The sequence below is a fragment of the Ornithorhynchus anatinus genome, chromosome 14, assembly GCF_004115215.2.
Source record: "Ornithorhynchus anatinus isolate Pmale09 chromosome 14, mOrnAna1.pri.v4, whole genome shotgun sequence".
In the NCBI taxonomy this organism is placed as follows: domain Eukaryota; kingdom Metazoa; phylum Chordata; class Mammalia; order Monotremata; family Ornithorhynchidae; genus Ornithorhynchus; species Ornithorhynchus anatinus.
Window position 1 is genome coordinate 11,904,122 of NC_041741.1, and position 12,479 is coordinate 11,916,600.

At 50.1% G+C, this 12,479-nt stretch overlaps 1 protein-coding gene across 2 annotated transcripts in view; it reads left to right on the top strand.

Moving 5' to 3' along the window:
- The first annotated feature begins 967 nt into the window (after positions 1–967).
- Positions 968–12,479, top strand: part of NPAS3 (neuronal PAS domain protein 3) — a 671,384-nt gene continuing 659,872 nt past the window's right edge. Inside the window, exon 1 of one of the 2 annotated variants that reach the window (XM_039914095.1) lies at positions 968–1,143. In XM_039914095.1, the coding sequence (XP_039770029.1) occupies positions 968–1,143 (176 nt within the window). Of the gene's footprint in view, positions 1,144–5,582; positions 5,666–12,479 lie in introns of those variants that run through there. The other variant, XM_039914093.1, reaches the window with a different exon arrangement.

Here is a 12,479-nt window from a genome sequence, read left to right on the forward strand (position 1 = left end):
GCAGCTCCTTCCCAGCCCCCCTCCCAAAAAGGGGGCTGACACGTTAGGTCCTCCCCCCCAAAAAGAAGAGGAACAGAGGCTGACACATTAGACTATTTGCAAGTCTCCAGCATCATCCATCTCCCCCCCCCAGCATCTCCTTCCCAGCCCTCCTACCAAAAAGGGGGCACACAGGCTGACACGTTAGGCCCTTCCCCTCAAAAAAGAAGAGGAACAGAGGCTGACACGTTAGACTATTTGCAAGTCTCCAGCATCATCCATTCCCCCCCGTCCAGCAGCTCCTTCCCAGGCCCCCTCCCAAAAAAGGGGCACATAGGCTGACACGTTAGGCCCTCCCCTCCAAAAAAAAGAAGAGGAACAAAAGCTGACACTTTAGACTATTTGCAAGTCTCCAGCATCATCCATCCCCCCCAGTCCCGCAGCTCCTTCTCTGCCCCCCTCCCCAAAAAGGGGCACACAGGCTGACACGTTAGGCCCTCCCCCCCAAAAAGAAGAGGAACAGAGGCTGGCACTTTAAACTATTTGCAAGTCTCCAGCATCATCCATCCCCCCCAGTCCAGCAGCTCCTTCCCAGCCCCCCTCCCCAAAAAGGGGCACACAGGCTGACACGTTAGGCCCTCCCCGCCCCCCCAAAAAGAAGAGGAACAGAGGCTGACACGTTAGACTATTTGCAAGTCTCCAGCATCATCCACCCCCCCCCCTTTCCAGGTCTAGCGGCTCCTTCCCAGCCCCCCCCCCTTTTTTTCCGCGCTCTTTTCCTCTCCCCCCCTCCCCAGCTCAGATCAAAGCGCCTGGCTGGAGTGGCTCAGAGTGTCGGCCGCTCACTAATGGGATTGCAGGCTGTCTCCGGGCTCCGCCGCCGCCGCCGGAGGGAGAGCCGCTGAGCGCCCGGCTCGCCCGCCCCGCCTGCCCGGCCCAGCCCCCGCCTCGCCCCGCCACCGCCACCGCCGCCGCCGGAGCCGCGGGGATGATCAGGATCTTCCCGGATTTCAGCGTGCAGGTGACGGCCGCGGCGGGCGGCGGAGCGGCTGCGGGGGTGGGCGTCGGGGGCCCGGCCGGGGCCGGCATGGGCCGGGCCGGAGCCGTCACCGCCGCCAACGGCAACCCGCAAAACGTCCAGGGCATCACCTCCTACCAGCAGCGGTGAGTCCCGCCGGGGACACTTTTTGGGGTGGAGGGTGCAGGGGGTGGGGGGGACCCTGACTCTCACTTCCTTTACTTTTGTGTTCTCTTTCTTCACCCCCCACCCCCCAAAAGTGCTCTTTTTGAACACACACATAGATAGGGAGATCAACCGGGGACCCGGCCCCATTAACCAGTCCTTGTGTGCCCCCCTCCTCAACCATCCCCCCCCAACAAAAAGTGCGCATCCTGCTCTTTTTGGGGACACACACACACATATAGACAAGAAGATCAACCAGGGACCCGGCCCCATTAATCAGCCCTGGCTGGTCCTTGTGTGCCCCCCTCCTCAACCATCCCGTCCCCCCCCCCAAAAAAAATAAACCTTAACCACTTCGTCTGCCCCGGACCCGGACATCCTCGGCATCGAGAGCGAAAGGGTCCCTCCGGGTGGGATCCCGAGAAAACCCATCTGCAAAACTTTGGGATGGCCCTCCCGCTCCTGCCCAGCGCCATCTCCCGCTGCCCGGTGCGGCTCCCAGCGATGGGGGGGCCCGGGGACAAACCGGGGGCAGTCGCTGACCACTGGATAATTTCTTTTCCAACACGACAGGGCCGGTGTTCAGACTTGCCATCCCCCCATAAATAGTGTGATCGGGTCACCTGTTACTATAGGGAAATATAGCATGAAATCCCCGTCTACTCTGCACGGTGAAGTATTCATCTTTCACGTATTATAATGCAAATGCACCCGATTCAGTGAGAGAGAGAGGGAGGGAGAGAGCGAGCCTTGGAAGCAAGTCAGAATGAAGTTTTAAGAACTGCTTCTTTTTATTTTTCTCCAACGTTTTATCGTTTTTACCGCCTTAAAAATCACCTTTCTTGGTCCTCCTTAGGGAGAAGGAGAGTGCATCGGCGAGAGCTCCCAATCTGAAAGTTTTCTCCCCCGTCAGTGTGAACTTTCGAGTTAGAAAAGATCGAGAATAAATTGTAATCCACAAAAAAAAAAAAAAAAAAAAGAAAGAAAAGCCGCCGAGGCGATTAAAAGAAAGCTAGAAGGGCATTTAGACCTTTCTCTATTGGATGCCCGTGGATAAAAAGACAGGCAAAATACTACTACCACCCCATTAGAATGTGCAATTCCAAATTTGGGGCTTTCCAAAAATCGTATTTCCAAATCTTGGATCCGCGTCCTACACAAAATTCAAACAACAGCTTATCTCTTTCTGGCGTCCTATTTCGAACTTCACTGGTGTAGTAACTTTTGGTGGTGAACCAAGCGAATTTAAATGGAAGAGCTTAGATTTAACTGTCACTACGGGGTTTGGTTTCGCCTCTCCAGGGGTAATCCTCGGGACAGGCTTGGGGGAACACTTGAAGTATTTTCCAAGTGGAAGCCCAGCGAGAGGGAGATTTTCGTATGGGTTTTGCTTATTGCGAAATTAGTTTAAAAAGACATTCTTGGAAATAACTCACCAGGATGCTTAAGCGCTTTTCCTAGCCAAAGGGACTTTTGATTTAAATTATTTCAGGCTTGCTTCACTCAAGCGAATACACGAACCTTTAATACAAAAGATCTGGAAACCTTTCCTATAGAAAAGAACTGAAGAGTTGGTTTGGGGTTTTCCGTTTCATGGTTACTTTATGATTTTATTTTGTTTTTTGGTGGGAGGGGGTATCTTAAATCACATTTAAGTGATAATAGAACAGGCGATCACTTTAACTAGGAAATACAAGGCGAAAGGCACGATAGTTTGGGGTTTTTTAATGGTATTTGTTAAGCGTTTACCATGTGCCAGGCACTTTACTAAGCGCTGGGGTAGATACAAGATAATCGGGCTGGACACAGCCCCCGTCCCATACGGGGTTCACAGTCTTAATCCCCATTTTGCAGATGAGGGAACTGAGTCACAGAGCAGCGAAGTGACTGGCTGAGGGTCACGCAGCAGACGAGTGGCAGACCTCGGATTAGAACCCAGGTCCTTCTGACTCCCAGGCCCGTGCCCTAGCCACTAGGCCGCGTTTGTTCTGGGCAGGGGAAAGTGAAGGGTCAGAAATGTCAGATTGGCTTTAAGGCAAATGACAAGGGATATGTGGGGAGCTTGCAGCGGTTCAGGGATGTTCCATCCCGTGGACTTTCAGCCTGGCACCCATAGTTTGGAGCTGTTCCCCCTGTTCGGAGGCCTTCCCAATCCCGGCACGTCCAGGGAAGAATGATGTCGAGAGGCGTCCCGCATCCTCCGGGTTTCGATTTAAAATCTGCGTTCCACCAAGGCTCCTGGTTCTCGGGAGCAGCCGGACGGACCAGAGCTCTGCCTTTCCCAGCCCCTCTTTTGTTACGTTCGAGCTGGGGAACGCCACGGCTCTGAAACTGGAGCCACTTTGGTGCCCCTTTCTCCCACTCCGCCCTTCCCACCTCCTCTTCCATCGCGAAGGCCAACCGAGAAGGAATGACACCTGTTACCTCTGTTACCTCCCTAGGTTTTATTGAATTTTGAAGAAGGAGGGGGCGTTTCTGGGGAACGAATGGTCTGAATTTTATAAGTGGGGGTTAGCGGGCCAGGGGAGGGAGCGTGATTGACCCCATTCAGTCACTCAGATTGAAGCCCAGACCGGTCAGCGGTCTATCGAAGGGCCGAGAGACTCCCTTAACCCTCTCCCCCACTTCCTCGCCAAACTTTCTGCAGGGATTTCCTGAACGGAATCCGTCGGGCCAGAGGGATAGCGTCCAAGAGGAGGGTGGCCGGCAAGGAATGCAGTTGAGAGATGTGTGCGTGATATGCTGTGCGTTCCCTTACACTTACCCTCCTCCCTGCGATTCACCTCTTCCTCCTCCCTCGAAGGTGAAGATCCCGGCCCTTTCCCCCCCTTCGGAATGCGCCTTGGATTTCATTCATTCGGTCGTATTTATCGAGCGCTTACTATGTGCAGACCACTGTACTAAGCGCTTGGAATGGACAATTCAGCAACAGATAGAGACAGTCCCTGCCTACCAACGGGCTCACGGTTGTCCAGATCTTCCCCACAACTTCCTTTCTTTCTCCTCCACCTCCCGGGGGTCCCAGAGGATGACAGCTCCCCTCCCCTTCGCCCCTGCCAAGGGATCCCTTGGTGGGACCCAGCCAGAGGACCCAGGAGTTCCGAGGCCCTGCCGACCAGCCGCCCCTTTCCCAAGGAACATCGACGTCTTTCCGAGGACTTCTTCTTCTCTGTTCTAGTTTTAAAACACGCGAGTTGCAGCCAGACCCCGTCTAGGCCCACTGCCCCCATCCCCAGCCCCGTATCTAATGGAATTGGGTAGCCACGAGGGGACCACTTGATCTCCACAAAAGTCACGGGAGTTTGGAAGCCTCCCGCAGCCTGGGCCACGACCGGCGGGCCCCGTGGGCGACCGGCCCCAACCTCGGGTCAGAGGCTGCGAGTTCACAGACACTATCAGACACACCCACCCACCCCCCACCCCCCCAGGAGTCACATACACACACACACACACAGGAGTGACACAGGAGTCTCACACACACACACACACACACAGGAGTCACATACACACACAGAGGAGTCCCATACACACAAACAGGAGTCACATACACACACACACACACACACACACACAGGAGTCTCACACACACACGAGTCACATACATAGACACAGTCACCCGCCCGAGGGCCGGGTCAGGAGGAGGCCATGCGTCTGCAGAGATGCCAGGACCCCCTATCGTGAGTGCCGACGCACCCGTCTCCTCCGGGCCCCTCCCGATGCGTTCGTGTGCTGGACATCAGGTCCCGGGGCGTCTCCCCCGCCCCCCAACCTGGCTTCCCAGCCCCCCAGCTCTGGTGGGCCTCTTCCACGCCCCCCCACCCATTTCGGATACCCGTTCCGGGGTGTGGAAAGTGTGCAGAAAGTGCAGCCGAGTGGCACTGCCCCATCCCGGGCGGGCAAGCCGGGGTGGGAGGTCTGTAGGCCGGTGGGGGGTGGGTGGGGGCACCTGCCCACGACTAGTTGGACCCCCCCAACGCGTGTCCCCGCGTGTGCGTGTGTCACACCTGCTGCCAAGCCCGGGGTGGGTGGAGGTGGCAGGGGAGGGGGGGGATGCCCGGGGTGGGATGTGCCCTCCCGGTCCCCTCCCCCGGTGGCGCTGCCGTGGCCACGGTCCGGGAGCCGGGGTGGCCGCCGTCCGCGGCTCAGGGACGGAGGCCCAGCTAGCCCGGACACCGGACACTGCGGGAGGGGGGAGGCCGAGGATCTGCGGGGGCGGCGGCGGCGGCGGCGGCGGCGGGGAGGGGGGCACTGCCGGCCGCCCGCAATGCTCCGGCCTCGCCACTTTCCCCTAGCCTTCCTGCCTCCCCGCCGCCCCCGGCCCGGCCCCCGCCCCCGCCCCGCCAGACACACGCACACACACACACACCCCCACCCCCAAATCAGGAGGGGGAAGAGAGAGAGGGGGAGGGGGAAAAAAAAAAAGTAAGCGGAGGGGAAAAAAAAAATCAGGAAGATGGCGCCCACCAAGCCAAGCTTTCAGCAGGATCCTTCCAGGCGAGAACGGTAACACTTTCTCTTTATTGAACCTGCGGCGGCTGCGGGGCTGCGGGGGCTGCGGGGGCTGCCGCTCCCCTGTCCGTGACCCCCCACCCCCCTCCCCCCCCCGGGGCCGGGCCCGGCGGGCTGCCCGGAGGAGGAGGAGGGTCCGCCGGCCGGGGCTGCGGATAAGCCGCCCCCTCCGGGGCCGCGCAGCGCTGCGCGACCCGCTCCGCCCCCCTCCGGCGGGCCCGGCTGCGGGGGCCGGCTGCGGGGCCCCCTCCCCCGGAGGGTTGGCAGCCGGGGTGCCCGCACCGATCCCGCACCCGCCGGGCGGACAGATCACCCTCCCTCCCCCAAGACCGCCGCCGAGGCCCCGGAAAAACGGGGCCGGGGGCCGGGCATCATCGGAGGGGGCAGCGGCGCGGGTCGGGCCGTTCAAGTGCGGCTAGGCCGAGCCGGAGGGTCCAGCCCCCAGCCCCTAACTTCCCCCAGCACCCCGATCCCTCCTCTCCTCTCCTCCCCCTTCCTTCCGCCTCTTCCTCCCCACCCTCCCATTCCCCCACCCCCCGATTTACTCCATCCTTACCTCCCTCCTCCTCCTCCTCCTCCTTCCCAGGCTCACTCCATCCTTCCCCTCCCCATCCTTCTCCTCCTCCCTCTTACACCGGCTTCCTCCCCCCATCTTTCCCCTCCGACTCCTCTCCTCTCGTCTCTTGTCAATTCCCCTCTCCTCCTCTTCTTTCTTCCTCTTTCCCTCTCTCCATCTCTCGTCTCCCTCGTTCCCTTCCCTTCCCCACCAGCCCTTCCCCATTCCTTCCCCTTCCCTTCCCCCATTCCTTCCCCTTCCCTTCCCCCATTCCTTCCCTATCCTTTCCCCATCCCTTCTCTATCCTTCCCCGATCCCTTCCCCATCTCTCTCTCCCCCATTCCTCCCCCACCTCTTCCCCATTCCTCCCCCACCCCTTCCCCAACCTTTCCCCACCCCTTCTTCTCCCCATCCTTTCCCCATCTTTTCCCCATCCCTTCCCTATCCCTCCCCACCCCTTCCCTATCCTTCCTCCCCATCCCTTCCCTATCCTTCCTCCCCATCCCTTCCCTATCCTTCTCAATCTCTTCCCTATCCCCTCTCTCTCCCCTCCTTTCACTCCCTCTATTCCTTTCCTTTTCCCTCCTCCTCTCCCCTTTTCTCTCTCCCGTATCTCCCTTCTCTTCCCCCTTTTCTCCCCTTACTCCCCTCCTCTCACCTTTCCTCCTTTTCCCCCCTTTCCCCAACTCTCTTCTGTAAAGTAATAATGAGGGTATTTGTTAAGCGCTTACTATGTGTCAAGCATTAAAGTGTTGGCGGCATGTGCAGCAGAAGGCCCTCTTAGTGGTGGTTTTGGGATCCGTGTTTCCTAAAGTTCTTGGTGAGAAGTGCACACCCAGAAGTGAGGTTTAGCCGAGCATGTCTGCATGAAGTTAGTTAAATTAGAGCCAAAGGGAAGAAGCTGGAATACAAAGTATCTGCAAGTGTCTCATGTCCGGTTTCAGGGAGGCTGAGCACTGCCCACCTCTCTCACCCATCCCTCTCTAGTGGACCCAGCCCATTTGGTTTGGAGCTGCTTGCTATTAATTGGCTCGACTGATGACATTAATTGCATGAAACAGTTTGGTTCAAGCAGAGTGAATCTCCTAGTGCCCCAGAGGAAATGCTCAGTGGAAAGTGAGTTTACGTGATGCTACCCTCTAATTCAGAGGGAAAACTTAAATGCAACCACTTGGATGTCCTGGAATGGGCCGGAGTGTGTGGGTGAGATGGGGAAGGATATTTACTTAGGAATTTCAAGGGATAACCACGAGGGCCGGGGGTCCTTGATTAGGTGTAAAGTATAGATGAATCTATGATCAGCTTTCATTCTGAGACTACGGGGGGGAGCCCCACTCAGGAAAGTTGATCAGAGAACTACTTACTAGAATTTAAGAATCATTTAACTGTAAAATATGTCTTTCAATTCAATGGGGTCTCCTAGTCTTTATTTGAAAGTAAAGTCTTAGAGTTGATAAAAGTATGTACAATTTCTTGAGTATGAAATTAGCCAATTCTGTACTTTCAGGTAACAACTCGAATGTCAGTAATGTGTCTGTATTGTGTCTAGATACACAGCCACGTGTAGTATTTCAGAGTATGTTATTGTTACACTCCCATGCTGACCTGGAAATCAGATAAGTGCATCTACGAACAAATTTGAATGTACGCTTCATGGGTAATATTGGAGTACCTGAGGCATTCCCGAAACCCAATAATTTGCTTTTAATTTTGGTGGTATCCAGGTATAAGCCATCACATGGATAGCCTTTTTTACATTGAATTAGAAACTATTACAGTGAATATGGAATTTTTACCATTCTGGTAAATATTTTTGAGAGGAAACAATGATACCCACCATTGAGTTTGGGTGTGTATGTGTGTCTATATGATATACAGATGATAAACATTTATATTTATGTTTATATAAACACATTATATATAAATATAAACATGTATATTACGCACACACATAAATATAAACATATTTATCTGTACATATGCATGTTATATATAAATATTCATATTTATGTTTACATATACACTATATAAACATATGATATATAATATAACATATACATATATATATATATGCACACACACACATGCACTGTTCCATATCTCCTGCCCCTCTCTTTTTTTTTTTCCTTCTATTTTTTGGAGAACTTGGGTACTGTATTAGCAGTAAGTGTATTTGCCAGGACAGCTCCAGTAATCTCTCTAGCAGAAGCATATTTGTGTGCCATTTTGGGAATTTCTCTGAGATAGGAATCTTGAAGATAGAATTAATTTCTAGGGGGAACTTCATAGCCTGTGCATGAGTGCTTTCTTTATCACCTGTCTCCATTTGGCATTCGGAGAAGGTAAATCAAAGTGCGCGATTTGTTATTCTGCTCCACTTGAGAGCAGAACTAAATAACACTTGGTCTGAAATTCTGATTGAAGTTGTAGGAGGATATACTGTATTTAATTTAATGCCCTTTAATAGCATCTTCTTGTTCAGCTCTGATGCTGTCATTTTAAAGGTTGGATCAGAGTAGTTTTACCCTGTAGGAAGTGGGAGGAGTTGTCATGGGGTGAGGGGAGATGTAGGAGAGGGGGGAAGTAGGGAAGAGAGAAGAAGGGGCTGGGGAGGGAGAAGTGGGAGAGAGAGCTGTAGCCCAAATACTTAAAACAGCAATAACCACGAACACTGTCTGCTTATTCAACAGTTGCTTTGGGCCCTGAGGGTTCACTTTGTTATCACTGTTTAAAATGTTCTTAACACTTTAAGCATAAACATTACATGTGTAAGTTGATTTGATTTTGTAATGAGAAATGGCTTGTCAGATGGTTCAGACAAGAGGTTTATTGGTTAAAATGTATTTGCTTCAACAAAGTAGACTCTTTCCACCTTCATGTGAGCATTCTCTCAGAAACTTGTTTCATAATATTTAGTGCCATGTAATTGTTGCGTACAAGTGTGTTTAAAATACAGACTACTTTCGGTGCGTGCTTCAAGTTGCTCTCGCTATCGATGACTTGACAGAGGCTTCGACAATTGCCTTATTCTTTACTGCTATTCAAATGAGCTAGTAATCAGAGACCACGAGAAGGAAAAAATGCCTTTCAGAGCACACCATGTTCATGTAAAAATATCCAGTAGAAGTCCTTTAAATGCATGGAGAGAGGTGTTTTCTTGGATCTTAGGACGAATTCATTTGGATTAAAAGAGGCCCTTCTTTGACGTAATTCCTTTTCGCTCAGTAGCTAGTATTGCTTGACTAGAAAGAAGTTGTATTTTTAAACTTGTTTTATTTCCTTTTAAACTCCACTAGGCTGCAAATTGTACAGCACAGGCCTAGAATTTTTCCATTATGTGGATGTATAACCAAGAAAATTAGTTAGACAGAAGTGTCATGCATGTGATATGCCGGTGCTGGTTTGTAAAGCATAGCACAATACCACGGTGTTATTGGTTTAAAGGAAGGGGAGAAAAAAAAACCCCAACAAACCTTCTTTTTTTGTATTTCTTTCCCCAGCATAAGCTTAAACACAGCAGTGATAAATGATGATATGCATTGTCTAACACTTGCTTTTATATAAATAGCTCCACAAGATTGCTTAAATGATAATCGAAAATATGAAATAGGGTGGCCTTCATATCACAAGGCCAAGGGTCTACAAATGGAAAAACTGAAATAATGAAATATTTCCAAGGCAACAGTCTGTCAACAAGAACAGTAATGCATGGGCATATCATAGAGCTCCCAGAAAGGATATTAGATCTTATAGCTCGAGAGCTAGAAGTTATAATGACCTTTATTAAATAGGGCCCTCCCCCATTACTATGTCCTTTCTGATTTCGGATTTACAGATGTGTAGTTACTGATCAATTCACAAGCTGAAATGTGGTACGACCTGGTTTTGCATTTCTACACGCCAAAAAGGCACGCGCGTACCTTTCTTTTCAAATTTTGAGCTGAGTTTCTTTAAAGTTGTGTTGAGATATTTTCTTTTTTATTGGGATTCTCGGGAGCATATTTCTTAGTTCCTTAGGGTCCTTAGCTATTCTTCACCATGTAAGTTTTAATTTCTTACCAGAAGCTATGGAAGTTAATGTTTCTTTCACTATCAGCGCTTTGGTGTGTGAGATACGTTGTGCAGTAAATATGTCCTCAGGAAGGAAAGTTTTGGGTATTTTTAGGAGCATTAATTTTGAGTTTCTCCCTCAGTCGACTACATTAGTAAACGTAGCAATGCTCCAACGGTAGCACCCAGCAGTAGAGCTATTTTTAAGGGAATGTCAAGATTTCTATTAACCCCTTGACTCTTTCTTTCTGCCCCTATTTGAAGTCTGTGATCCACTTGGCAATTTCAAATTTTGTTGGCTTGAAACGGGGCCTTCCGTCCAAGTGAGAATTTAATTCTGACATGCCATGTAAAACTGCTATTGAAAAGTAATGTGCTTTTTTGGGGAAGTCCTAGATGGTTAATTTTTATTAAGACAAACCGAATGCTAATTTTAAAAGGCCAAAGACATTTAGCTTTGGGGGAATTTGAGAGGGAAATACCTAGCGAAGCTCAAAAACATGTCCTAGATCAAAAGAGTTGGGTCTGAAATTGTTCCAGGTTGAGGTTTAATAATAAGAATGATAATAGAAATAATAATGATGGTATTTGTTAAGCGCTTACAATGTGCCAAGCACTGTCCTAAGCGCTGGTGTAGATACAAGGTGATCGGGTTGTCCCACGTGGGGCTCACAGTCTTAATCCCAAATTGACAGATGAGGTGACTGAGGCCCAGAGAAGTTAAGTGACTTTCCCAAGGTCACACAGCAGACAAGTGGTGGAGCACAGTGCTTAAGGTATTGTTGTGTCCCAAGTGCTTAATTCAGTACTCTGTACCCATTAAGTGCTCAATAGATACCTTGGATTGATTGATTGATTCAAGTCACTATGAAAGAAAACAGTTTACTTAGAGGTTAACCTTTTAATTGGAACTGTGTTAGAAAAAGTTCTGTAGGAAGGAAGTTGATGGTAATTTTCCAGTAACTTATCTGAATATCGTAAGAGCTTCAAAATTTTAAGGGGAAAATTCCAATGATATTTGCTTTGCATTTAATGGCGTTATTATTTTAATAATGAGGATGCATATTTTTTTTCCATCTTTGCAAGGGTAAGAAGCCAACTGTAAATGAGCAGTATTTTTTACTGCAGAGACCCATTAGTGAGAAAAGGATGTTTGGACTATTAAGTTTGATAGAACTGAACATAGAATAATCTGTGATACTATTAGTAACATTATTGTGCATAAACAGAAAATGGCATGATATAAGAGTAAAATCACTATGAGTACATGAAAAATTCCAGGAACAATGAGAAGATTGAGCAGTGAGGTGTGCGTGCACTTGCGTGGCGGCAAAATCAAAAGTTTTAATTTATCAAAGGGATAGTCGCCCAGTTGGATTTCATGGACACTAGAGTTCATAAGGGAAGAATTCAATACTACTATTGCTAAATCACAGGATTAAAAAAGAACAAACATATAAAGAATCCCGGACTCGTTTACTTTTGGGCTTGAGCCTGCTTCAGAGGGAAGGGGAAGGTAGGATTCCTCAGTAATGATGGTCTGGGGGCCTGGAGCTGGGAGATTTCCAACAACTATATTTGGATGTGGGTGGGACAAGAAGCCTCTTCAATAACTTCCTCCCTCAGATTATCTTTCCCTATAGCCTCAGGTTGACTCTTCTGCTCCCTTCCCTTTGTTCCAGTCGGTTTCCTCTTTCCTCTGGGGTGTATTTCTCCCTTGCCCAGGGACTAGGTGCCAGGTGCCAGGAACGCTTCTTACAGAAGGAAAAAAAAAAGAAGAAAAAAAAGCCCAGAAACTGGATGTTTAGTTCCAGAAAACAGAAGTGCCTTGCTTCCATAATAGCAGTGTCAATGATATTGTTTCAAAAAAGGAACATTACAGGTTGAGGAAAAACTGCGTTTCAGAGGGCAGCTAGACAGGAGCCTTCTCTGAAAGACGAGGTTCTGTGGGTTGGCTGGAACACGGGCTGGTAGCCAGGAATATTGCCTCTTCCAACTGGCTGCACTGCTGATGCTTGGGCAGGACGGCCTTCCAGGGTCTAACGTAGAGGAAATTTATACACTTGGCAAAGAGACTGGTGTCCTGGGTGAAAGCTCCTCTTTAAAGGGAAGGTAATAGATAAGTCTAATAATGGACAGAAAGGGTGACACACAACTGATTTTGAGGGGGACGTTTTACAAAGCAGAGGAAGTGCTGTGAGA